Source organism: Homalodisca vitripennis, chromosome 3 (genome assembly GCF_021130785.1).
Source record: "Homalodisca vitripennis isolate AUS2020 chromosome 3, UT_GWSS_2.1, whole genome shotgun sequence".
NCBI classification, from domain to species: domain Eukaryota; kingdom Metazoa; phylum Arthropoda; class Insecta; order Hemiptera; family Cicadellidae; genus Homalodisca; species Homalodisca vitripennis.
In genome coordinates this window covers 199,893,584-199,921,356 of record NC_060209.1, presented here as the reverse complement: position 1 = coordinate 199,921,356, position 27,773 = coordinate 199,893,584, and the positions used below count along the sequence as shown (strand labels likewise).

At 36.2% G+C, this 27,773-nt stretch overlaps 1 protein-coding gene and 1 long non-coding RNA gene across 2 annotated transcripts in view; one reads left to right on the top strand and one right to left on the bottom strand.

Annotated features, from left to right (window-relative positions):
- The window catches only part of LOC124358556, a 69,661-nt gene extending 67,581 nt beyond the window's left edge, over nt 1-2,080 (top strand). The window contains exon 6 of the mRNA XM_046810858.1: nt 1,995-2,080. Within this exon, the coding sequence (XP_046666814.1) occupies nt 1,995-2,080 (86 nt within the window). The remainder of the gene's footprint in view (nt 1-1,994) is intronic.
- Nucleotides 2,081-10,798: 8,718 nt separating this feature from the next.
- LOC124358026 lies at nt 10,799-26,285 on the bottom strand. Its single transcript, XR_006922028.1, has 3 exons — nt 26,029-26,285; nt 15,746-15,863; nt 10,799-12,180 (listed from the first exon to the last, which is right to left on the bottom strand). It is a non-coding gene; the product is annotated as an uncharacterized LOC124358026 (long non-coding RNA).
- Nucleotides 26,286-27,773: the final 1,488 nt, after the last annotated feature.

Sequence of the window (27,773 nt, the reverse complement as noted above, 5' to 3'; positions counted from 1 at the left end):
ATTAGGAATGCAATGGTTGTACAGAGTGATGAGAGTGATTTGGAAGGAAAAGAAGATATCAGAAGACTGGAAAATGGGAATAATAGTGCCGATTTTAAAGAAAGGCAATAAGAAAAAATGCGAGAATTATAGGGGAATAACTTTGTTTTGACACACACAAAAGATTTATGAAAAAAATACTGTTGCAGAAAATTAGACCAGTACTGGAAGAAACAGGAAGAGAGGAGCAATGTGGTTTTAGGAAAGGTAGGTCAACGGTGGATGCTATCTTTGTGATGAGACAAGTGTTAGAAAAGAGGTGGGAATACGGAAAAGATACAATGGTAGCTTTTATAGACCTACAGAAGGCATATGATAAGGTACTGAGAGAAAGGATATGGGAGAGTATGAGAAAGAGAGGATTGCGTGAGGGAATAGTAGTAAGAATAAAGAACCTGTACGGCATATGTAAAAACAGGGTGAGAATTGAAGAAAAATATACGGAAACTTTTAAAACAGAGAGAGGAGTAAGGCAGGGAAGCATATTGTCACCTTTCCTTTTCAATATTATATTGGATGAAATTATTCTAGAAGTACAAGGAAACAGAGGAGCAGAAGAACTTAAGACGATAGCATATGCGGATGACATAATGATATGGGAAAATAGGGAAGAAGAGTTAGAACGAGAGTTGAACAAATGGGCAAAAGTGGCGAAGAAATATGGTTTAGAGATGAACATACAAAAATGTAAAATAATGAAAGTAGAGAGAAGGGAAGGAAATAACAAAGACGTGTTAGTTGAAGGAAAAAGACTTGAAACGGTGAAGAATTTCTGTTATTTAGGAAGTATCATAACAGATAGGGGCACAATCAGAGAAGAGATAGGAAACAGAATATGGAAGAGTGGAAAGTTTTTCAATATGGTGAAGAAGATTGTGTGGAGTTGGAACATTGGGAAAGAATCAAAAGTATTGATGTATAAATCTTATTTCCAACCAATTTTATTATATGGAGCAGAGACGTGGACGTGGACTAAAAATGATTTAAGCAGATTAAAAGTTGCAGAAATGAGATTTTTAAGAGGGATAGAGAAGACTACAAGAAGAGATAGAATAAGGAGCGAAATAACCAGAGAAAGATTGAAGGTAGTTTCACTGCAAGAGACAATGGAAAGAAGAAGAATACAGTGGATGAGGCATGTGAAGAGGATGGGAGATAATAGAATGCCTAGAATAGCACTGGAGAAGGAGGAAAGAGGATGAAGACCAAGAGGAAGACCGAGAGGAAGATGGGAGGACCAAGTGTGGAAAGACATAGAGAGAAGGAGACTAGAGAAAATGCAGGTGGAGGAAGAGGAGACCTGGAATGACAGACAAAAGTGGAGGAGGCTGTGTACGACGGACCCGTGATAAAGGAAACGTTAGATGATGATGATGATGAGGTGTCCTTCTCCTGTTATGGGACATGGTGTCTTGAGGAAGCATCTTCACAGAGTCGGTATCCTTCGGGATATCCTGTAGTATGTGTGACGAGCAGGAGGAAATTGCCGAACACTTGCTGTTTGTCTGTCCTGTCGATATGAATGTCCACACGGGAAAGTCCAGTTTATGTCTGTCCTGTCTGCAGAACGGTGGTTTATGAACGCCTGCCTTCACAAGCGGGTGTTTCAATTCCTCAACAGACTGCCCAATCCAATCAAAGATGCTCCAACGCCGAAGGCGTTTAAGACTCGCCTAAAACGCGTCTTGGTGTCTCAAGCGTTTTATAATGCAGGTGAGTTTTTTGGCATTCAACTGGGAGGCCGCCCAAATTGAAGAATGACACCGCTGTTCGAAGTGGGTTGCAATGGCGATGAATGAAAGAGGTGTGACTTTAAACATTGTATGTCTGTATGTGTATTATAGTATGAATGACTGAAATTTTAGGATATTATTATTAATTGACGTTTGCCATACGATGTATTATTGTCTCAGCAATAAAACAGATTTGATTTGATTTGATTTGTCCTGCAATAGCAAGGGAGCGGTACGCCCTCTTTTACAGTCTGGACAAGGGAGGCGAATTTCCCAAAGAGGGCCTGATCGATTGTTTCGGCGGTTAGTAGAACTGCTGAAAGTGTACCCTGAAAGTCATGGTATACTTTCGGGGTGCACTTCCCACAGAGGAAGAGTTTGTGTTTCCGAAGATTAAGAAGTACTTCCTGAAAGATGAGTTCTTGTCTTCTTGTGTTGCAATGACGAGACTTGAGGATTAGTTGTGGAATCCGGCCTCGAGTCTGATGGTTGGAGTAATGAGGTGATGGATGTCATCTTTGGAGATTTTAGGAACCTCATAAGGGTCTACTAACGTCTTCCCCTGGGTCGACAGTTCTGTGGCCGAGAGGGACTCTGCGATCATCCTTAAAGCATTGCAAGTCAAAGTGGTGGAATTTCCATGACAGACTTGAAAGTCGATATGAATGTCCACACGGGGAAGTTTCAGAATTATGGTACAGTAATTGGTGGATGAGTAGGCTGCAGCGATTCTTAATGAGGAACTGGAGGGTGTCCATTGGTGTGAGGATGTTAATACAGGAAGTTACAGAAATACGGTAATTCGTGGATGAGTAGTCTACGGCGATTCTTAATGAGGAACAGGAGGTTGTCCAGTAGTGTGAGAATGTACGCACGGGCGGTTCCAGAATTATGGTTATTAGTGGATGAGTAGTCTGCAGCGATTCTTAATGAGGAACAGGAGGGTGTCCATTGGTGTGAGGATGTTAGTACAGGAAGTTCCGGAATTATGGTTATTGGTGGATGAGTAGTCTGCAGCGATTCTTAATGAGGAGTTGGACGGTGTCCATTAGTGTGAGGATGTCCACACGGGAAGTTCCAGAATTACGGTAATTGGTGGATGAGTAGTCTGCAGCGATTCTTAATGAGGAACAGGAGGGTGTCCATTGGTGTGAGGATGTTAGTACAGGAAATTCCAGAATTACGGTAATTGGTGGATGAGTAGTCTGCAGCGATTCTTAATATGTGGAACTGGAGGGTGTCCGTTGGTGTGAGTATGTACGCACGAGCGGTTCCAGAATTGCGGTAATTGGTGGATGAGTAGTCTGCAGCGATTCTTAATGAGGAGTTGGACGGTGTCCATTAGTGTGAGGATGTCCACACGGGAAGTTCCAGAATTACGGTAATTGGTGGATGAGTAGTCTGCAGCGATTCTTAATGAGGAACAGGAGGTTGTCCATTGGTTTGAGGATGTCATCACAGGAAGTTCCAGAATTACGGTTATTGGTGGATGAGTAGTCTGCAGCGATTCATAATATGTGGAACTGGAGTGTATTCATTGGTTTGAGGATGTCAACACAGGAAGTTCCAGAATTACAGTAATTGGTGGATGAGTAGTCTGCAGCGATTCTTAATATGTGGAACTGGAGGGTGTGTCCATTGGTTTGAGGATGTCAACACAGGAAGTTCCAGAATTACGGTAATTGGTGGATGAGTAGTCTGTAGCGATTCTTAATATGTGGAACTGGAGGGTGTCCATTGGTTTGATGATGTCAACACAGGAAGTTCCAGAATTACGGTAATTGGCGGATGAGTAGTCTGCAGCGATTCTTAATATGTGGAACTGATGGGTGTCCATTGGTGTGAGGATGTAAGCACGGGCGGTTCCAGAATTATGGTTATTAGTGGATGAGTAATCTGCAGCGATTCTTAATGACGAACTGGAGGGTGTCCATTGGTGTGATGGATGTCAATACAGGAAGTTCTAGAATTACGGTAAGTGGTGGATGTGTAGTCTGCAGCGATTCTTAATATGTGGAACTGGAGGGTGTCCATTGGTTTGAGGATGTCAACACAGGAAGTTCCAGAATTACGGTAATTGGTGGATGAGTAGTCTGTAGCGATTCTTAATATGTGGAACTGGAGGGTGTCCATTGGTTTGATGATGTCAACACAGGAAGTTCCAGAATTACGGTAATTGGTGGATGAGTAGTCTGCAGCGATTCTTAATATGTGGAACTGATGGGTGTCCATTGGTGTAAGGATGTAAGAACGGGCGGTTCCAGAATTATGATTATTAGTGGATGAGTAATCTGCAGCGATTCTTAATGACGAACTGGAGGGTGTCCATTGGTGTGAGGATGTCAATACAGGAAGTTCTAGAATTACGGTAAGTGGTGGATGAGTAGTCTGCAGCGATTCTTAATATGTGGAACTATAGGGTGTCCATTGGTGTGAGGATATTAATTCAGGAAGTTACAGAATGATGGTAATTGGTGGATGATTAGTCTGCAGCGTGTCTTAATATGTGGATCTGGAGGGTATTCATTGGTGTGAGGATGTCAACACAGGAAGTTCCAGAATTACGGTAATTGGTGGATGTGTAGTCTGCAGCGATTCTTAATATGTGGAACTATAGGGTGTCCATTTTTGTGAGGATGTCAATACAGGAAGTTCCAGAATTACGGTAATTCGTGGATGAGTAGTTTACGGCGATTCATAAATGTGGAACTGGAGGGTATTCATTGGTGTCCACGGGGAAGTTTCGGAATTATGGTAATTGGTGGCAAAGTAGTATTCAGCGATTCTTAATGTGGAAATAGAGGGTATTTATTGGTGTGAGGATGTCAACAGAGGAAATTCCAGAATTACGGTAATTAGTGGATGAGTAGTTTGCAGCGATTTTTAATGAGGAACTGGAGGGTGTCCATTGGTGTGAGGATGTCAATACAGGAAGTTCCAGCATTACTGTAATTCGTGGATGAGTAGTCTACGGCGATTCATTATATGTGGAAATGGAGGGTATTTATTGGTGTGAGAATGTCCACAGTGGAAGTTTCAGAATTCTGGTAATTGGTGGTAAAGTAGTCTTCAGAGATTCTTAATATGTGGAAATGGAGGGTATTTATTGGTGTGAGGATGGCAACACAGGAAATTCCAGAATTACGGTAATTAGTGGATGAGTAGTTTGCAGCGATTTTTAATGAGGAACTGGAGGGTATTCGTTGGTGTGAGGATGTCAACACAGGAAGTTCCAGAATTACGGTAATTGGTGGATGAGTAGTCTGCAGCGATTCTTAATATGTGGAACTGGAGGGTGTCCACTGGCGTGAGGATGTCTAAACAGGAAGTGCCAGAATTACGGTAATTGGTGGATGAGCAGTCTGCAGCGATTCTTAATATGTGGAACTGGAGGGTGTCCATTGGTGTGAGGATGGCCACACAGGAAGTTCCAGAATTACGGTAATTGGTGGATTAGTAGTCTGCAGTGATTATTAATATGTGGAACTGGAGGCTGTCCATTGGTGTGAGGATGATCACACAGGAAGTTACAGAATTACGGTAATTGGTGGATGATTAGTCTGCAGCGAGTCTTAACCCATTAATTACCAACTTTTTAGTTTTTTTACAAAATCGATAAAACTAAGGATTTTGGGTCCAAATAACATTTCATTTATAGTTATATACCATTTTTTTTTAATAAAAAAATGAATTTTTTAAACACACAAAAATGGTGTCCTATAAATATGACAGTGGTAGTCCATAGTGTCTTTGTATAATAACCTGGTGTCCTAAAATTATGACAGTGGTATTGTAAAGTGTCATTACGTCAAACTAAATTTTTTAACAAAATATAATGTTATGTCAGTAACTCTTAAGATATGAAAAATAATATTACTTTAAAATTACATAAATGATTGTAAAAAAGATAAAAAAGACCTGAAATCTAAAAACTTATGGCTTATATACGCTCACTTAGAGTGGTAAGGGCCAAAACATTTCTTACAAAGGGTCACATTGCACTTTTTGCAAAACGTAAGAGGCTTTGAAGTACACAGTCGCATTTGGCATCTTCTTTGCTTGTCTCTAACGTGTAAAAGATGATCTCTTCCGTCAAATCTTGCGTCATCAAAAGGGGCTGCTTGTTGACTACGGGGTATTACTGAAGGTCTTCCAATGGGCAGACGTTTATTACTTGCCTTCAAATAAGGAACAGCTATAGCACGCCTGAAGTCTAAGAGAGGAACAGGATTGTCTGATGTAAGCTTGTGGATAATCCAGGCATTTACTAATGCCATGTCAATAATTTTGGTAAATAATGGCCAATACCACTTTTTCCCTTTTATTTTGATACAATATTTAGATGCCAACCAGTCATGAAGATCCACTCCCCCCATAAAGCTACTATAATTTTTAATACTTTTGGGGACTGGGAAAGGGACTTTTTTCTTTTCTTCCTTACTGTACCTAGTAACATTGGCCAGGGGTTCAACACTGTCGAAGTTGGTTGCAACTGTTACTATATTATTGTCTTGCCACCTTGTCAACATAATTCCACTATCCAGATCACTAGTGTAATCATAGCCTCCTCTACCTAGTTTATTCATTTCCTTTTTGTCCGGTAGGGGACATTTTTGTGTTCGATTTTCTCTTATAGTCCCACTAGCCCTGAATCCTAAGTCAAAGAGTTCTTCAAGCAATTCTATACTCGTAAAGAAGTTGTCAAAATATAATTCGTAGCTCAAAGGATCATCAACAACAAACAAAAGAGATTGAACAACTCTCCTGCCTAATCCAATATTTTCTTCACATCCTTAATCTTTACCACAGTACAGATCAAAATTGTAACAATAACCACTTGTACCACATAATGCCCAAAACGTATATCCAAAGCGTACTGGTTTTCCTCTGATGAACTGCTTTAAATTATTTCGACCAAAATACTTTATTATCATCTCATCAACAGCAAGTTTATCTTCAAAAACACCAAACTTTGCAAATGATTGCTGTATTTTTTCCAGGAGGGGCCTCACTTTAAAACCTCTATCACACTTTGTTTCATCATTGAGCATAGCATTATCTGCAAAATGAATATAAGATTTTATAAGCCAAAAACGATTTTTTGACACAATGGGGACACCTAAATCCTCTGCAGTACTCCAATAAAGTGAAACTTGAGGTAAACAATTGTACCCGGATAACAGAAGAATGCCAATAAACAACTTCAATTCATCAACTGAAAAGGCAAACAACTGGTTATTTTTTATTTCTAAAGCGTATTTCATAGTTTGAGTAACAATGTCTTGCATTATGTCTGTTGTTAGTAAGCTTTCAAATATTTCAACTGGTGATTTGCTATGAAACCTTTCTCTTAAATCATTGAGACACTGTAAAGAACCATCTCCTTTAGCTGGAAAACCATACTCAGGTAGACACTTTTTCCAAGTCCGAGGGGTAGTTCTACTGACTTTCTTTTTCTTACTATCAGTTGATTTATGTGGTTTGTTAAACTTTCTTTTCAATACTTTTCTAGAGTTAATGTTCTCGGGGTTTCCTTTAGTAGGTTTGCTTTCATTTGACGTTTTACAGTCTAGATCATTATTTTGCTTCAACTCTAATTCTAAAGTACCACATACCTCAGAAATATCCACATCCTCAGTATTATAATCATTAAACTGTTCTTCATCAGTAAGACAATCGACATTTTGTGGCGGTAAAACAACAACATTAGCACTAGCTACATTAGCTTCACTTTCTTCTAAATCTCCTAATAAAAGAAGTATTTCTTCAGTCGTCATGTGTGATGTACTTGCCATTGTTTATGAGTAAAAATACACATTTATCAATAAAAAAACACAGAACTAAAATGATTCATCACAGTAAAGACAACGTTCAGCAAAAGTAAACTGCAGGCACTCCATTGAGACTCTGGTGGGGAGAGATCAGGTTGTAACTAGTCTCTGGAGCAGATACTGCGTAAGCCACTGCTATTTACCACTGTCATATTTATAGGACAGCTTACAAAAAACATGGCTGAGAGCTAAGTTTAAGCTTTTTTCATGAAAAGTTATACTTTTATTGAAATATGACTATATAAATAAGAGATTTGTGTTGTTTAGCTCAAATAAAAATAAGTAACATTTATTGTACATATAAATGTATCATGAAAGGTTCGCAAGTAGTTTTTTTACTTATTTAAAGGCAGTAAATATAGGGCTTAAACCTAAAAATTTGACAATAAAAGTGTTAAAAATATTAATTCAGTATATAATTAGTAACACAAGAGGGTTTTTAACTATTATCTTAGTTTTATATATTAAAAAATAAAATATTTTAAATATGTCCTAAAAATATGACAGTGGTAGGCAATGGGTTAATATGTGGAACTGGAGAGTATTCATTGGTGTGAGGATGTCAACACAGGAAGTTCCAGAATTACGGTAATTGGTGGATGAGTAGTCTGCAGCGTTTTTTAATGAGGAACTGGAGGGTATTCGTTAGTGTCAGGATGTCAACACAGAAAGTTCCAGAATTACGGTAATTAGTGGATGAGTAGTCTGGAGCGATTTTTTAATGAGGAACTGGAGGGTATTCGTTGGTGTGAGGATGTCAACACAGGAAGTTCCAGAATTACGGTAATTAGTGGATGAGTAGTCTGCAGCGATTCTTAATGAGGAACAGTAGGGTGTCTAGTGGTTTGAGGATGTACGCACGGGCGGTTCCAGAATTATGGTAATTGTTGGATAAGGAAGTCTGCATGTACTCTTAATATAAGGAACTGGAGGGTGTGTATTTGTGTAGAGCAGTTCCAACTGATGGCACGGGGTGTGTGACGGTTGATCATGGGGATCAAGGTCTTTCTGGAAAAATGCAGCACAACAACGCGTCTTCTGCTGTGGTCTGTACACACAGTTTATGCTAAGAATATTGCCCTGATACAGCAACCCTGTATTTTTAAGGGAAAGGTATCAAGGCTTTTCATGACTGGAGTAAACTTGTTAGCACCCTTATTCATTAAATCAGAGCATTTATTGTTGTAAGCAATAGTGTAAAAAACATTCATGTTGTGTAATTTTGTTCCAAGATATTTCCATCGTCAGACTAATTGGGTCTGGCTCTGTACGAATCCTAATGTTTTCTTCATATCTTACATCTGAAGATGTGGATTCTGCACCCTCCAGATAGATAGCGTCTTTAATGGATCATGCTGAGAAGATGGTGTGGAATTCATTGGCTTCGATACTAACTTACATAGTGAGATATGAGACAGGACCAACAGAAATAGCAGTGGTAAGTCGCTTGTAGAATATATAATATCCACATATTGCAGATGTGGGTGGTTGGTCCTAAGTTCGCGAAGAGAGATGATGAATGTGACTATTATGACGGGAGGGTATGGTTAATCGGGTACACGACTGGCATGCGTCTGATGAGCCTTTCCTCTCTGCTCAAGGTAACATCTTGAAGAAGTGCAGTATAGGAATCCAAGAAATACAGACTTGGAAAACTTAAAAACACAACTGGAATCTGATGGTAGCAACAGGGAACGGATTTATAATACAGTCAAGAGATCAACTCGTTTAGCCCTTGCAAATGTCCTGTGGGGAAGAAATTAGAACGGTTTGCTTGCAGCAGGTATTGGATTTTCTCCCTCCCCGATTATGCAGTCCGTTAGGCCGATGTCTGTCTTCCTTTATTCTCAAAATCATGAAGAAAATTAATGCTAGGTTTGTTTGGGAATCGTCCCTGTAGCGCACTCTTCATCCAAATTAGCACTTCAGGAAGATCATGCGACTAACCCCCGCATCAATTAGTATGTAGGATTGAGCAGAGTGAGACGTAGTCATAGGTGTCTCCGGACATCGGATGTGCTTTTGACAACATAAGCAATTGTTAGTACAGTCTCGAAACGTAGTACTGATGGCCAGACATGCGACTAGATGAAGGCTCTGTCTTCGGGTAGGGTGCCCACTCTTATCAGTGCAAGGATACGAGGGTGTCCTCATAGTAGCGTCCTTTCTCCCTTTATGTGGAACGTAGTTGCGGATGACTGCTTGTGTCTTTGTACAGTAGTGGCATTTTCGCACAGAGGTATGCAGATGACATAGTAGTTCTTGTAAGTGGCAAGTATAACACAACAGTCACGCTTTGAAATACACATAGATCAATACAGCTTTGAAAATGGTGGAGAACTGGTGTGATGAGATGAGAATGGGGGGAATTGTGTAGGTAAGACCATGTAAGGGGCTAGTGGTCCCCATGTGTCCTGACTCCACGATTTTTCAGGCAGGAGTCACAGGATTTATGAAATCTTTGTCTGCGGTATAGAAGTAATACGATTATGACTTTCACAGATAGTTTCGTTTACTAAAGGCGTTGGATTCTTGTGTGTTGAACTCCAAACTTGTCTGGGATTTTTATCAAGTATTTTCTTCCCTTGGCAGAATAAAAAAAATGTGACTGTCTGTTGGGTTCCTGGTCATGAGGGGGTCTTTAGTAATGAAAGAGCTGTGATGCTCCGGCCAACTTGGGCTCAGTGTCCAACATGACAGGGCCTCAACCGTTATGTGGTATTTCGAGGTGTGAACCATCAGGGGATGTCTTGAAGTGGGTTCAAACTGAATATGAAAGAAGGTGGAGACTAAGGGTCTGAGGATGAATCGATTAGTCCTGCAGTTACATTCTCCAAAGGTAGTGTCTGATGTTCTCTTCTTAGGTAGATCAGTGTCTTCGCAGGTTGTATATCTTGGTCACCAGAGGAAGCATCTTCTGGATGAATACGCTCTGTAGATTGTGTGGTGCTCTTTGATTGTCCTGCAATAGCAAGGGAAAACTACGCCATGTTTGGTAGTCTGGACGAGGGTGGTGAATTTCCCCAGGAGGATCATTTTGTAGAACTGCTGAAACTGTATATTGGCTGGCCTCATGGTATACTTCTGTTGTGCACCAAAGACTCTTGAGGCTTAAATGCATGGCAATATGCTGTCCCTTATAGTATAATAGAATAGAATAGAATAATGCTTTATTTCTGAACATCAAGTACAGAGCATTGTATCGAATGAGTTGGAATTATGCAATTCAAGGAAGGAGAAGAAAAAAAAAAGAATAATGGGCACACTTGGGAACTTAATCTCACAGCTTTTGAGCATCTATTCATCGTGAACTATTATCGAACACAGTTCTAGGCGTAATGTTGTTCGTGACATATGAGTATAATGTTAATTACACACAGGCTGCACAGATTACTGTCCCCACTTTGAATCGTCAAGATACAAGCTTTGTCTTCTTTTATAATGCACCTGGACATTGGTAATGACCATATCATCATTTGAGAATCATACACTCCCAACATGTTGGATGATGGCTCTGCTGACGAGGTTATCTCCTCCCTTCTGGAATCCAAAACAGCGGATATGTTGTGGTGGAAATTGGATTGAAGAATGGCAACAAAGAGCAGGTGGCTTTCTCCTTTGCCTTGACTGTCATCAGATTGATGGCTGGTTTCACTGGTACCATGATGTTCATCTTCAGGATGTAGTGGAGTTATGTTGCGTCGTATTTCACTACAAATAGTGATCTCGTGTTGATCATCTGGAAGGAGTGTACTACCACTGTGACACCATCAGTGGCAATATTTAAGCTCCCCAAACACAGGACAAGTATGTTTCAGAAAGGGGGGGGGAGATTTGACAGTTGGATGTACTTTGATTGGACATAGTGTAGACGTTACGTAGAGTGTGATTCCAGAGAGGAGGGAATGGTAATGGACGAGTTAAATGGTCAAACAAACTCATCATTGACGACCGATGAAAAATTATGGTCCTGGTAGCAATAACGCTGTTTCTAAATTCTTTTAGTGTCTGAGCAAATTCATATAGTGTGTCCAGTTCTATCAGTTAGTTTCTAATTTATATACATCACATACCACAGCTTTCATGTCCAAAGTGAAGGGTTGTTTTGCAGTGGTGGTGATGCAGGTAACTTTACAAGTTTTCAACACAGAGTTCAAGTGAAGTGTCCAGTTTTATTTACTGACTCAAATGTGTGCAAATTTATCTAAATCATACAAAAGTACTTTCTTGCCCGATAGGATGGTCTGTTTTGAAGGAGTCAGTGTGATGCAAGATGTTTTTCTTCTGTATCTGCTCATGGATTTATAAAGATCGTCGGGAGGTAGTCAATTGATGAATGTCTGGTACAAAAATACTCCATGTGGACAAGGCTTTTTGGTCGGAACCTGATCTCCAACAAACCCTGTGTCTCCTTCACAGAAGCCGTTGGAATGCGTAATCTCAGTCGTTTTGATAGCAGCATCAAGGAACAAGTGGGCTGTAGACAGATTTCTTTTCAGCTGTAGTCATCCCTCCTTGCAGCAGAAGCAGTGATAATACCAGTATCATAAGACACCTTATCACCAAAGAAACTGAAACTAAAGATAAACGGTTTAGTTACATTGAATTTGTATTAAAAAAATTTCTTAAAACAGGCGTAACAGTTTGGACAACAAACTGGTTCTTCCTTTAAGATACTATCTTCCATGCACCTTACCTGTAATCTGTAAGAAGTTCAACAAACTATAAATAGTTTGTGTATTTTACTTGTAAGATCATATTTATCATACGTTATATACGCTTGTTATTGTATCAAAACGTTGTTGGTGTATTTCTGTAGGTCAAGGTGATGAAAACGCCAAGCAACTTGGATTTCAGTTCGTTCATTTGTAATACTTGATTGTTGGCTACAAAATGTGTCAATCCTTCATAGTTGTTCACAACAAAGCTAATCTTGATGTCCCAATACTCAGAAATGCTTCAATGGTTGATTCAAAAATCTACCTTGGTTTTAGAAATTAAATATAAAATAATTTCACTTTCAAGTTGTTTATATAAGAGCATTCTACTTGGAGATACACAGAACGAATGTTTATACATCAAAGAGTAACCTGAAAATGTTGAAAAAATTACCATGTCACCTTCAATTATTATTACAGCACAATAACTTTTCCTAACAAATACTACGCATTTATGCAAAATTAATGTAACAAATTTACAATTAATTGCTACCTTACTATCACAAGGTATAGCCGATGTCCTGAGCATCTGGCTTACGCTTTCCTAATCTAGCGATATTTTCTGGTATTGTTACACTACGTTTTGAACCTATATTTTTCTTATTGTTAATGTTCCTTTATGTTCCTCGTTTTCCTGAATTGTTGGACCCATATGAGTGCTGTGTTATGACTCAGAACAAACCCATGTCAGCTGAAATTGCATATAGAAATGTTCTGCTTAGCTATACATATTCACCACCTTAGACAAACAACAGTTCTGCATTGCGGTGTTCCATTGTAATTAAATTAACATCTTGTGTTGAAAAGAACTACTTGTAATACAATATTCCCCACCGGCACATAGTGAAAACGTGTCACTCACTATATACCAGTACATATGGAAAAATAAACAATTATTTTAAATTGGTTGAACAAAGATGGCTTGTGATCTGTATCCTCCAGGCACTGTTGTAGTGTAATATAAGTATCTGCTGGTACTCAGAGCTGCAATATGGGCTTTGATGTTGTGATCTGTATCCTCCAGGCACTGTTGTAGTGAAATATAAGTATCTGCTGGTACTCAGAGCTGCAATAGTGGGCTTTGATGTTGTGATCTGTATCCTCCAGGCACTGTTGTAGTGAAATATAAGTATCTGCTGGTACTCAGAGCTGCAGTAGTGGGCTTTGATGTTGTGAGCTGTATCCTCCAGGCACTGTTGTAGTGAAATATAAGTATCTGCTGGTACTCAGAGCTGCAATAGTGGGCTTTGATGTTGTGATCTGTATCCTCCAGGCACTGTTGTAGTGAAATATAAGTATCTGCTGGTACTCAGAGCTGCAGTAGTGGGCTTTGATGTTGTGAGCTGTATCCTCCAGGCACTGTTGTAGTGAAATATAAGTATCTGTTGGTACTCAGAGCTGCAGTAGTGGGCTTTGATGTTGTGAGCTGTATCCTCCAGGCACTGTTGTAGTGAAGTATAAGTATCTGCTGGTACTCAGAGCTGCAATAGTGGGCTTTGATGTTGTGAGCTGTATCCTCCAGGCACTGTTGTAGTGAAATATAAGTATCTGCTGGTACTCAGAGCTGCAGTAGTGGGCTTTGATGTTGTGAGCTGTATCCTCCAGGCACTGTTATAGTGAAATATAAGTATCTGCTGGTACTCAGAGCTGCAATAGTGGGCTTTTATGTTGTGATCTGTATCCTCCAGGCACTGTTGTAGTGAAATATAAGTATCTGCTGGTACTCAGAGCTGCAATAGTGGGCTTTTATGTTGTGATCTGTATCCTCCAGGCACTGTTGTAGTGAAATATAAGTATCTGCTGGTACTCAGAGCTGCAGTAGTGGGCTTTGATGTTGTGAGCTGTATCCTCCAGGCAATGTTGTAGTGAAATATAAGTATCTGCTGGTACTCAGAGCTGAAGTAGTGGGCTTTGATGTTGTGAGCTGTATCCTCCAGGCACTGTTGTAGTGAAATATAAGTATCTGCTGGTACTCAGAGCTGCAGTAGTGGGCTTTGATGTTGTGAGCTGTATCCTCCAGGCACTGTTGTAGTGAAATATAAGTATCTGCTGGTACTCAGAGCTGCAGTAGTGGGCTTTGATGTTGTGAGCTGTATCCTCCAGGCACTGTTGTAGTGAAATATAAGTATCTGCTGGTACTCAGAGCTGCAGTAGTGGGCTTTGATGTTGTGAGCTGTATCCTCCAGGCACTGTTGTAGTGAAGTATAAGTATCTGCTGGTACTTGGTCATTGCTGTGTATAAACAGTCGCCTGTCACTGGTGTTGCGCATTGCTGACTAAAAACAGGCTCTAAAAAATGCTGATTGGAGAATATTTACTTCTCAATGTTTGGTACCATAGCTTCTCTAGTTTATCTCTTTCAGTTACTTACTCTGCTTTACACGTGAATCAAATTAACAACCCTTGACACATGACTCCACTATATAAGCAGTGATTGACATAGAGTAAACAATAATAAATATAGAGTGGACAATCCATGTTAAAAGCTGGTGCTAGAATTTAATTATCAAGTGCTAGTTTCCATCACCAACCACATGATTATAGATTCCAGCCTCATTCATTGGCATACAAATAAATAAAGTTAGTAAGATAAAGCGACTGTGGCACACAATTTATGTGATATAAACACGTGGTTTATAATACATTGGAATACAAGTAGAAATTAGTTTCCTAGACATGGTTATATGAACGTTACGCCATCCGTCTAGTCCCCATGTTTTGTCCACTAGTGGAGCTACGTAGAACAGGCAGGGCCTCTGTTTCGTCCGGAAAGGGTTAAAAAATCTAACTATCCTATATGTGACAGTAATGTCCGATGGGGGAAATCATCTCGAAGAAACTGTAATTACAAATATACAATTTTTCATCGCGTTGTCTGAAGCTATACAAGTGTAAAACTTCATATATTGAAATGAAACTCAACAACCATCTGACTGACTGCCATCCAAATGAGGAAGGAAACTTAAACCTCCAGGCAAATGAAGAGAATAACAAATTTGAAAACTTCTTATCATACTACAATATATCAAGACAAAAGCTCATGCCAACCCGAATAACCCATTTAACCTCAACATCAATAGACTGGATTTGTACGAACATAGATGGATTTGACTTTTACAATTTTTTCTTGGATTTTAAGTAATGGTAGTTGGACTTTTACATATCTACATTCTGGAAGAATTTCTTCAACTTTAAATATGTGATGTTTGAATTTATGGCACTTTTCAACACGTGAAAGTCACACGCAAGACAATTTTCCGTACTTTAGGGAATTCGGAAATATTATTTAACATTATTACAATCTTGGGATCTTGTCTTATCTATTCTCATATATTTATCTATTGTCTCATATATTTAAAAATAAGTTTTCAACATGAAAACCCATGCTTTATGTTATTACATGTTGTATGAACAATATACTCACGCTGACAGAGGAATATTTATTGAATTTTCCCATTTTCTGCCTGTTGTTCTGTCAAGTGTTATTTCTTGTCCAGAGTCACGTTGTGAGGACGATATGTGTCCAATAAAACACTGGTTTTCTAGAAAACAGAAAGTTTTATTAGATTCTTCTATAACGGAAGAACATTTTTTAAAACCTTATTGAATTAAACTATCTCAATCACCACAGTATTTATAAGTTAACAGGATTATCAGAGAGCGCCACCTTGTTTTTAGCAGCAGTTTCAGGTTTGAGGACCTGAAAACTGTGTCAGTACAAGGAAAAGATCCGTTAACGAATGAGATTGTAAATAAATGAAATTGTAACCAACCATAGTAAAAGTAGGCTTTTTAAGGTATAGAATTAAGACAAACAAATGTATCTAAGAAAGTTAAATTCATTTAATGCAAATAAGTTTTAGGAAAATATGAGTAATTGTTGTTTTGATTTAAAAATTAATAACTGAATATAACAAGTTACACTAGCTAGTAATGAAAACCAAGCGAGTTGAACAGCTTTTCAGTAAAACAATAAAATATTTAATACCTTGACTGACCACTAATATTTCTGGTATTTACGCATAAAAATAAATGAAATACACATGCAATACAACACGTTCCAACGAGTTATGTTCATGCCACCTTATAACATAAATATCGATAGAGTGTTTAATAAAATCCTGTGTTATTTAGGATATCAAATGATAGTTACTTAATGCAATCTAGGATGAAATTTTTGAAAGAGTGGACAAAACAAGTCAGACCCTTCAAAATCAAGACTGGATCTTTTTGGCGCTACAAAGGAACTTGAAACACTATCCTCGTTTTTGAATGAAAAAAAAGAAAGACTCATTTGATGATTACCAGTCAAAAGCATTAAAACTTGCAGATAAAGAAGAACCTGTATATGGCAAAGGAAGAAGAAAATTATTTCCAATGAAAACATGGACACTAGCATGGAACCAACGTCTCCTCGAGAGATTCCGCACTGGAATACTTGTTGTTATAGTTAACAACCTTATAGTGGACTAGACAAAAGAAGAGAGGCTATTAAAAATCTTGACACAAGATTTACGATCTTCCGGAACTTACAAGACAAAAATTCCAAAGAGGTAGCTTGTGAAACTAAAATGTTTGTGAAATATATCAGAAAGATATTGATGGACATGACTTTGCCCAGGAATGTAACCATTTTAAACAATACAAGATTTTGGACCACATTACAAAAATCAAAGAAATGTATGCCTACAAAAAATCAAACAAATTAGAGAACACTCTCAAATTTGGAAGCCACTCTCAGAATATATCTAACCCTACCTGTGACGAACTGCACTGCAGAACAAAGCTTTTCAGCTTTGGAAGGAGTCAAGTCACAAATTAGATCGTCAATGGTTGATGAAAAGCTTGATAGTTTATTGTTGTTGTGCGCCCAAAACAACATTACTTTGAAATTTGATTACAAAAACATTATTGACTCAGCAACATGAAAAACCAGAAAATCTATTGTTTTGAGTCTCTAGTCTGGTGGCAAACCGGTTCTAACAAACCAAAAATAATCTAAAGAAAATTAGATTAGACAAATAATGTAAATGACCAGAATGCAAATGGATTGATGGTAAATAATAGTAAAACTGAAAAAATAATTTTCTCTCTGAATTGGGAAGTAGTTCAAAGTAGTAAGCCTGTTAAATTACTTGGCATTCATCTGGACAGCAGGTTAAGTTGGAGCTCACATATTAATAGTCTCTGTAAAAAGTTATCTAGGGTTATCTACCTGTTAAGAAAACTAATCATTTTTTGTTAACTTGTCCATGTTGATTACAGCCTACTATGCCTTTTTTAATTCTCATCTTCTGTATGGAATTACACTTTGGAGTAATAGCAGTCATGCAGATAGAATTTTTATTTGGCAAAAGAAAGCTCTAAGGACAGTTAAATCTATACCAGAAAGAGAGTCATGTTTGCCCATTTTTAAAGAATTTCAAATAATGACATTTCCTAGTATGTATATTTATTCTTGTTTAGTTAGTGTTAAGGAAAATTTGTACAATTTTAAATTTAGACGAAATATTCATACTCTCAATACAAGGAATAACTACTTACTTAATCAAGTTTCAGTAAGGCTGGAAAAATCAAAAAGTAGCCACATCTTCATGAAGATTAAATTATTTAATAAACTACCTCAGAGAGCTTTTAGTGTAGAAATAAATAGATTTAAGTTAGTGTTAAGTAAACGGTTAAAAATGAATGCTTTCTACTCTATTGACGAATATTTAACATGTGATATTAATACCTAGATTTTTGAATTATTTTATAATTTTTATTTACTATTTATACTTAGTTTGTATGTACATTTTTACACTCCCTCGTCAGACAACAAAATATTTGTGTCAGCCTACTAAGTGATGTTCAGCCAAATTCCTTGAATGGACACCCACCATCGGAGAACTCATTCCTGTCTGTATAGAAATGAAGTTTCCTAAAATTTAAAGCCAGGCAAGTGATCCTTATTAAAATATCTTACCACATAATACATTCACATTTTTGTTCATTGAGTTAGGTTCCATAACAGCGTTTAAGTAATAAAAGCTCGGCGAGGTAAGGAGAATAACCCAACACAAGAGTGTGCCGAAATAAAATCTTGCCACCTACATTTTACATCTTGTTTTACATTGGCTTTTACTCTATTATTTTTTTCTAGTGTTCAAACCAGTATTAAAACATGATTTTTTAGATTATATTTTTACTTAGATATAGTTTCTTACTTGACAAGATAAGCGGCCACCACCACAACCAAATCATCAATATTGATGATCATCTAAATTTCAGAAATCGAATTGTCGAACTGAATTAAGTTATAGGTATTTAGGCTAATGTTACAGTATAGTTCAGTTGTTTTTATATCTTCTATGAAATTAATAATTTAATGAATAATAAAAAAATAACTAGGCCAGGGATTTTAAACCATTTTAACCTAAGTTCCCTTTTTGTCTTTGATGACCCCCGACCGTAACCTGTAACTGAAGGGGGTGGGGTATCAAATAGGAAATATTACTCAAATGACTAAAACTAACCAAAATGCTCTTCATGTATCATATAATAGCATTAAAAATTGCTTAAAGCACCAACACTCATATAACTCCTTGAAGATGCTAATCACTGATTCCAGAACATTTGTCGATGAAGAGTGATTAATCCAAATTGCGTATTGGGCCTCTAAATGGGTTTGCAAAAAATATCACTAAGGATCAAACGAGTAAATTAGAAAATGAATTTTGAAAATTCCTTTGAAGCTTGAATTTATAAACTTTGTTTCTGGTGTACAAGATGATTTGCTTGACCTGATATTTTTTTGCTGCTTGTGTCTAATCATCTGGAAGTTTTGAAAAGTTGGTTTTTTGGACTACAGAAGATTCCAAATGAGGATAGGCTACTTGTGGCTCACAATGGCTTTTACATCCATTCAATGAGAAGATGTTATAAAAGCAAACCTTGGTGCTATGGTACATGACAAACTTACAGAGTTATCAACAGACTAATAAAACAATCTGTTGCACAAGAGCGATCATGTGGACAGATTTTGGCTAGGTGTACCTGTATTTGATGTCAATATTTGTAATATCATATTTATGTGAATTAATTTTTAAGGGAACAGCTCAGTGAAAGTAGCCTTTTGCCAAATTTGGTGTAGACTATTTTTAACAGTTCTTATATACTGACAAACTTATATGTAATTGTTATTTTTATTGCTGATACTACGGTAGGAATATTTTAGTTTATTTTGGGAGAGAGTTGGTAGATGTGTCAATGCAGCATTCATGTGGGAAGAGGAAAAGAGTGGTGACGAAACAATGCTGACACTGCAAGTACGATCCCATGCACTTGTTGCTTGCCCAGTGTTTCTATCTGCCATTTAATGGTTTATTCATTGATTTATAGAAATATTAAGAGTAATTAATATAAAATAACTTTAACCGGGAAACCGTTACATTTAAATACACATTATCTTACTAAATTTTTGGACCTGATTGTTATGGAAAAATTTAGTTTTTTTTTTTCTTTCATGATCCTCAGGTTGAGAACCACTTATCTTGTCTATGTAACAAAAAACAGTGTAACATTAAGTTACTTCTTACTAATTTGAACGATAAACATGCTGAAAGCTTATGACACAAAAATAACACATGTACATTGCTGTTGAACTTGTGGCCATTACTCAAATAGCCAGGTAGAGTACGATAAGCGGACCAGGTTTTCTATATTGATATTGACAACCGATTACTTAATTATAACTATCGATGTAATGAACCGATACTGATTTTTGAGCAATAACTAACTTGTACAACTTTACAACACTTTTTCATTGCATTTCCTCAATTAATATTTTGTCTTTTATAGACATTAACACAGCCAAAGGCTCGTGGAGGACCATGAAATGAAGTTTAAACAGTGGCATATCAGCTGACCTGCTTGCATGTAATATAAGTGAGTATTTATATGGAAAAGAAATATGGTCTTCTTAGAGAGGATACTTTCATCAACTTCTTTGAAATCGGTTAATCATTGATACCCAGGAGAAAAGAGTTAGGCATATTTTGTATTTTCTGTTATAAATGTTTGTTGTGCTGTTATCATTTTGTTAAAATTAATTAATTTTTCCTATTTCCAGTTCTAATTGAGGTGCCATCCGGAAAAAAGGGCACATAGGCCTATTGTTTTTCTAATCCGCCATATTGTTGTTAATACTCTGTAAAAATGTCAGTTCAATATCTCAACACTAGAGGTCAGAAGTGCAGTTTTTGTAACACATGATTCACAACTACAAGCCTGTTGAACCACAACATAAACCTAGTGACGCATTGTTCTTGTAGTTTGTGGTTTTAATGTTTATTTCTAATAAACAATAGAAATGGATAACACTGAGCCAGTTAAGAAGAGGAAGAGACGGTTAATGCATAAATACGTAAATAAGAAACGTGAAAGTGCTAAACTTAGTAGAGTTCGGGGTGAAGCGTTGAAGCGTTACTGTTAAAAGTACAGTTGTTCCGTCAAAAGATTTTACTTTGGTTAGTGAATGTTACAAAAATAAGTGCTATGAACAGTTCTCACTTCAAGACCAAAGTGACATGTATGATTCATTCTACAATGGACAAAACAAAGCACTTCAAGAAGCCTACTTATCTGCCTGTATGACCCAATTCAATTCAATTCAATTCAATATAACAGACCCTGGCTGTTAACACCAACATAAATAACAACCAGAAGATACCTCGCCTTAAAACTTGGTCTTACTGCTTCAAGCGCAGTGGCAATCAAGTTAAGGTATGCCAAAAGTTTATTCTAACTATTTTTCAGATTTCTATCAAAAGGCTTCGTACTGTTCAGTCTAAGTCCGTAAGTGGAGCAGATTTTCAGGAAAGGCGGGGAACACATGATAACCGCCCACATAAATTACAATCTGATGTTATAGATGTAATGAAGGCTCATTTACAACTGTTTGCAAGTGATTTTAGCCACTATTGTACTCATAAAACAAATCTAAAATACTATTTTGAAAACCCACAACTGAATATAAAGAGCCTTTTTGATTTATTTAAGATTTACTATTGTGAAACAACCAACAGGCCTCTAAAACTTTCATACGAACATTATCGTAAGCTATTCAAAAGTCATTTTAAGTATGGGTTTAACCGTCCTAAGACAGACATATGCGATTTTTGTTCCGAGTGTTCACAAAAGATGCAAATGATCCTTGCAAAGTGAGTCTGGAAACCCACAAATAAAAATACAAGAAACATCACTCTTTGAGAGCAGATTTTATTTCCAAGGCTAAAGAAGACGCCACATCTCACTTAGTTATAGAGTTTGATTATGGACAAAACTATCCCATTCCCAAGTTTAGTGTGAATAGTCAGTTTTACAAACAATGTCTTTGGTTATATGTCTTTAACGTTCATGTATTTTACGACGATGATTCGTCGTACTTTTATTGCCACATGGAAACACAGGCAAGTAAAAATAGCAACTCTGTAGTGTCCTTTGTATATGAAACATTGAAGAAAAATGTGCAGAATTTCCCAATACCAAAACTATTGTTTTAATGTCTGATGCAACAGAAGGACAAAACAGGAATGTAACTGTAACAAAATTTGTACCTGGTTTGCAAAATCTCATTATTTAGAAATGGTTCACTTTTACCCAGTACGTGGTCACTCATTCAGCCAATGTGACCGTAACTTTGGTCTAGTACGTTCTAAAATTAAAAAGAGGGAAGTGATTGGAAATGCTACTCCTTGGTTGGAAGCTATAGTAAGTTGTCGAGAAAGGCCTTCTAGATTCAAAATGGCTATGGATCGAGCATTAATCAAAGATTGGGAAGCTGCACTATCCAACTTTTTTCTACCTGTACCAAAATCTAATTCAAGAAAGTATACGATAATGAAGTTTGTTATGATGAAGTACACAAAAAGTGGCAGTGTACTGTGCTCAGAAAACTATTTGCCAATATACACTCCATTTACCTACTTGGCAACATTGAATATAGAAATCTTAAAGAATGTTAACTTATCAACAGTCTTTTCCTACAGTTAGTGCTAGCAAAGTAGGAGATGTAAGAAGTTTGTGTTCACACTTACCCCAATCAGACTGTGATTGGATTGAACAGATATTGGAAGAACCCAATCAGTAGTACAAGTCACTAACTTGTTTAATAAATAGTTTAGATTTTCTAAGTTTCTTTTAACACCAACAGTTTATTCTTAAAATTTGCAGTGTAACAACTTTACTTTCTCCAAATTAATTTAAAATTTGTTTTGTTTTTATTTTGTAAAAGTATTATTCATAGGCATACAACTAATATATGACAGTAAACTTTTAAAATGTAATACAAATAATTTTTGTCTTAATAGATTATATAAAATTAATAAAGTTTTTATGATAAAAAAACTATAAGACTACACATATTATTTTAAACCTAACCCCTGGTTGGAAAAAGGGCACATAACACTTTTATTTCAAGCAACCGTTTCATTAAAACTAAGAGTATTAAATTTAAACCCACAATAAAGATTAAAAATATATAGTAGTACAAAACATATATATTAAGACCTGGACTAAATAATTACTTAATAAAAGTTATGTGTTTAAAAACTTCAAAGCTCAATATCTCAAAAGCAACTTATGGCTTATGTGCCCTTTTTCCGGATGGAAAAATAATTGTAAATAACTATAATTAGATTTTTGTTTTGTATTTAATATTAATAGTTTAAGAATTTCTCGTCAATAATTTGGTATCCTGATTTGATTGTGATGGTGGCTGCTTACTATACTGCAGCCTTGGTTTTTTATAATGTTGTGTATACTTAACACAAGAAAAGTTATGAAGGGGGAAACGGGTAGGGTATGATAAGCGGACCCGGTTTTTTATATCGAAATTGGCAAACGATATTACTTAATCATAGCCATCGATATAAACAATCGATACTGATTAATTATTTTGAACTATTAACTTAAATAATCTATATGAACAGCTGTAAACTCTCTAAAATAATATACATAGGATAATATTTAAATTTTACATAAGTAATTCTGATTATAAAAATGGCAGTCAATTTTAGAAAACTACACGATGTTGCTTTTTCGTGGCTTCAACATGTTAGACTCGTACTGAAAAACCCATTATGTGATATTTGTGGGAAAGAAACAACTGTAACTGTGAGAGGAGTAAATATGGTTGTCTTCAGTTTTCCTAATTTTGGTTATAATAATTTGTTTGATCACTGTAAATATTAAATTCATATCTTAATTTAAAACATATGATTGTTATTGAGGACTATAGGTACTTTTATATTGATAGTCTAGGATTTGAGATGTGAATATTAGGTATTGATGACTATATTCTTCGATATAAAAAACCGGGTCCGCTTATCATACCCTACCCGGGGAAACTTTAATAAGCGGCCTACACTCGTTATTCGGTTGTTTTTATTGTACAATTCGATATATATAAATCGTACACAATGAGTTTCAATAAAATACAGGAACAAGAAGAACCTCGTACATTATAATTTAAAAAACATTAATTTAACACTAATGTTACAAAACAACAAAACCTACTATGACCTAGAATTAGATATCAAAGATACCTTACAATATTAATAACTTGCCCACATAGATATATCAATGAATAACCGCTTTTGTGAAATGGAGGAAAGAATTCTCCCCATGGGCTACTGGGGGGTAGGGTACGATAAGCGGACCCGGCTTTTTATATTGAAAATTGGCAAACGATATTACTTAATCATAACCATCGATATGATCAGTCGATACTGATTAATTATTTTGAACAATTAACTTTTAATAATCTGTATCAACAGCTGTAAACACTTTCAAATAGTAATACTCGTAATGTAATATTTCAATTTTATATAGAAGTAACATTTGATTATTAAAAATGGCAGTCAATTTTAGAAAACTACACGACATTGCTTTGAAAGATGATAAGACATTTTTTTTTGTGACTTCCAACATGTGGGACTCGTACCGAAAAACCCATTATGTGACATTTGTGGGAAAGAAACAACTGTAACTGTGAGAGGAGTAAATATGGTCGTCTTCAGTTTTCCTAATTTTGGTTATAATAATTTGTTTGATCACTGTAAATATTAAGGGGAGCGGGAAGGCAAAAAATTAAATTTATTTTAGTTTTCTGTTTTTTTTTTTCATTTTTTGTTACTCAGACTTGTACAGTTTCAGAAAATATAACACTTTTTGTTGCAAGATTATCCTAAGTACGCAAAAAAAATTATTTACGAAGTAACTACCGGTGCTTTTGGCATGAAATTTTACTCCACACTGTGAACAACTTTCATATAGTACGACCTGTGTTGTTACTGATGCAGTATTTTTACCAAGTGACATAATGAACGAAAGTTTTAATAACTTAGTGTGGAATAAAGTCCCCAAAAATGTGTTTGTGAGACTGAACACTTTGAAGTTAGGTGTGCTGGATGCAGTGCTAAGTTTCAATGATGGATTTGCCAGTAAGTTGGATATCTACAATGAATTAGGCCTAAATTTGAGTAAAAACTCAGTGCTCGCGCTTCATGGTTTTGATGTTTTGCGACTCAAGAAAGCCGACAAAGCTGCACAACTAATGACCAAGGAAGCCAGAACAGCTAGAAAAAAGAGAAGACTGGTTCTAGAGGAGGATCAGGAGCATGCTGATGGCCCTGCCTATGGTGCTGGGATGTTCTAAGCTAGCTAAAGTAAGTACAGTACCTAGTTTTAAATATAACCGTCGTTTCCCGAAAACTGTGTTTTTTTTTTAAACAAAGGTACATTTTTCTCAAAAACCAATGGAGGTATGGCAACCAATTTTTTTCCACTTATAAAACACCTAATTACCTAACCATGGAAGCAGAATAGATAGTGTAGCACAACACACTAGCTTAAAAAAAAATATTTTTTTAAATAAAACTAGAAATTTTAAATAACTTTAAAAAAAAATCTAAATTATCTATTAATTTATTTTTAATTTTTACCATTGTGCTTCTGTAGTTAGATAAATATCATAACAATACACACACAAAATTGTAGGCCTATAGATTTAATGGTTCCTGAGAAAAGTGTACCTAAATTTGTAGAATTTAACATGGTCGGTATAGGGCCTTCCCGCTCCCCTTAATATTATTGAGGACTATAGATACTTTTATATCGATTGATAGTCTAGGATTTAAGATGCGAATATTAGGTAACGATGATTACATTCTTCGATATAAAAAACCGGGTCCGCTTATCGTACCCTACCCCTACTAGGAGCCAAACCCACATGTTGAAGCTACTTAAACAAATCTCACTACTTGTGAAAAATATCTCACATATTTTCCTCATTCATCGCCATTTTCAAAGTTTCCAAATATTAAGTCACTTCTTGCTGTTTATTGCTTACATTAAAATTACTATAACTAATAAGTTGAAATCTTGTGGTATATGAAATAAATCGTAATATTGAATTATTCCTTCGGATAAAATCATCAAACCATTCCATAAAGCCGCTTGTAAAAGTCTACCCTTATGAAGTTCCATATTGATTCTGTAATGACAATAAACATAATCTTAATTTTTAATCACATTGAAGTTGATCTAACAATGGGTTAGAATTTCCTACCTTATTTAACTACACAATTAATACATAATAGTCTATTTTATTACACTAGCAATAAATAGATGGAATATAAAATGACTTTACTGTTAATTTATACTTACAAATAGCCTAGGATAGTGATCTGCAATTTATTTCACATTGCCACGCTAATTTTTATACTTTCAGTGATAAACTAAATAAATTATTTCCTATATTTATATCAAGTGAATTATTATTGTCATCAAGAAAAAGGCATTTAAAAATCATATAGACATTTCTCAGCAATACACTAAATTTAGTTTTAGTGTTTAAGTTTAATGAACTCAGAACAAATAATTTTGGTTATTTAACTTACAGCATGATAAAACTGAAAACTGAACGTAACGTACTGAGCCGTTAGAAGCGGCATTTTTTTTTATCACGCAAATTTTAGTGGCAGGCTAAGATTGAAACCATGCAGTTTCGGTTGTTATGCAGTTGTGTTGGGAGTTTTAAATGTATTGTTTATGAAACGAATATATTTGAATAACTATACTCTTTTCCCTAAATAAGATGTATTTTCTTTGATCTTACCAACAGTATAAGTGTGATTTCTTGACTTAAGTTTATTGACTTAAGATTGTATTGAACGTCTTAATAAAATACATTCCACAGTGATTATGTCCGTTATTACTTTGTAATAATTACATTTATTGTAAGGCGAAAGATTAAAACCAATTCTGTCCAAAAAAAGCCCTAAGATGGATTTATGAAGTTCCTTCTCAAACACACTGTACATAATATTTTTTAATGAATTTTTAAAACCACCAACTTTATAAAAGTCTGGTGGAAAAATGTTTTTATAGTATACAAAACTCTTTTTTAACCAAGGAGACGTTTCACTACATCTAGACGGAGTCATTGGAAGAGAATCAATCACGTCAAAAGTCCATGACGACATTTTTTTGTTGCTATCCTTAACTTTTAGTTTATTTGCAATACATTGATTAATGATAGTAAAAGTTAGTAAGTATGCTTTCGAATGTTTCTAACTACATAATCAAATCAAATTAATAGATCTTTATTGTGATTTTTAAGCAATGTCCTTGTTCAAAATGTTACTAACGTTTTTGATGTTTTAGTCTTGCTTTACCATATCAATAATTTTGATTCGAAGTTTTCTTTCATTGAATAAAATGGTCGCTCCATTAGCCAATTTTGAAATTGATAGTGTCGTTTCAGTTGTTGGCCTTTGAAGGCTTTCAGATTCTATTGAAGTGAGTTGAAGATGTTCTGTCCGATGTATGAGGGGTTTCTGCAATAATGTGTTGTGTTGTGTACTCGAAGATAGTAGTCCGTTACTCTGTATGTTGTAAGAGTGAATATTCTCCCTCCTTGTGAGCTCTATCTGGTCTGTGGAAACAACTACTGTGTAAAGGACGATGACAGTCATAATCCACAGTGATCTAAAGGTATCTCTACAACTCTCTTTCGGAGTGAGGTTTAGCCAGTGTCATGATAGTTTTTTCTGGAGACTGAGTGTTCTATCGAGCCACTCTATCTATTCTATCTAGCTGAGAAGTTCCTCTCCATACAGTTCTTTTACGTGTACTCTCCATTTCTTACGTGTGATTCCACCAAGGCATGACATGCAGCTTATGCAGTCTCTTGCCCAGCTATCCACTTAATTTGTCCACTGCAAAAATTCCAAATCCAATTGTATTGAATAAGAATGTTAAGTTCAGCTCCAGTTCACCTTCAACTTATTGCAGCGTCTGAAGTCAAACGCTATGACAGATTTGACTCCTGGAATCTGGAATCAACATCCATCTGAAGAGATCCAAAACAGTCGGCGACGAAGAAGCTTAAAACGAATTCTCTTCATCGT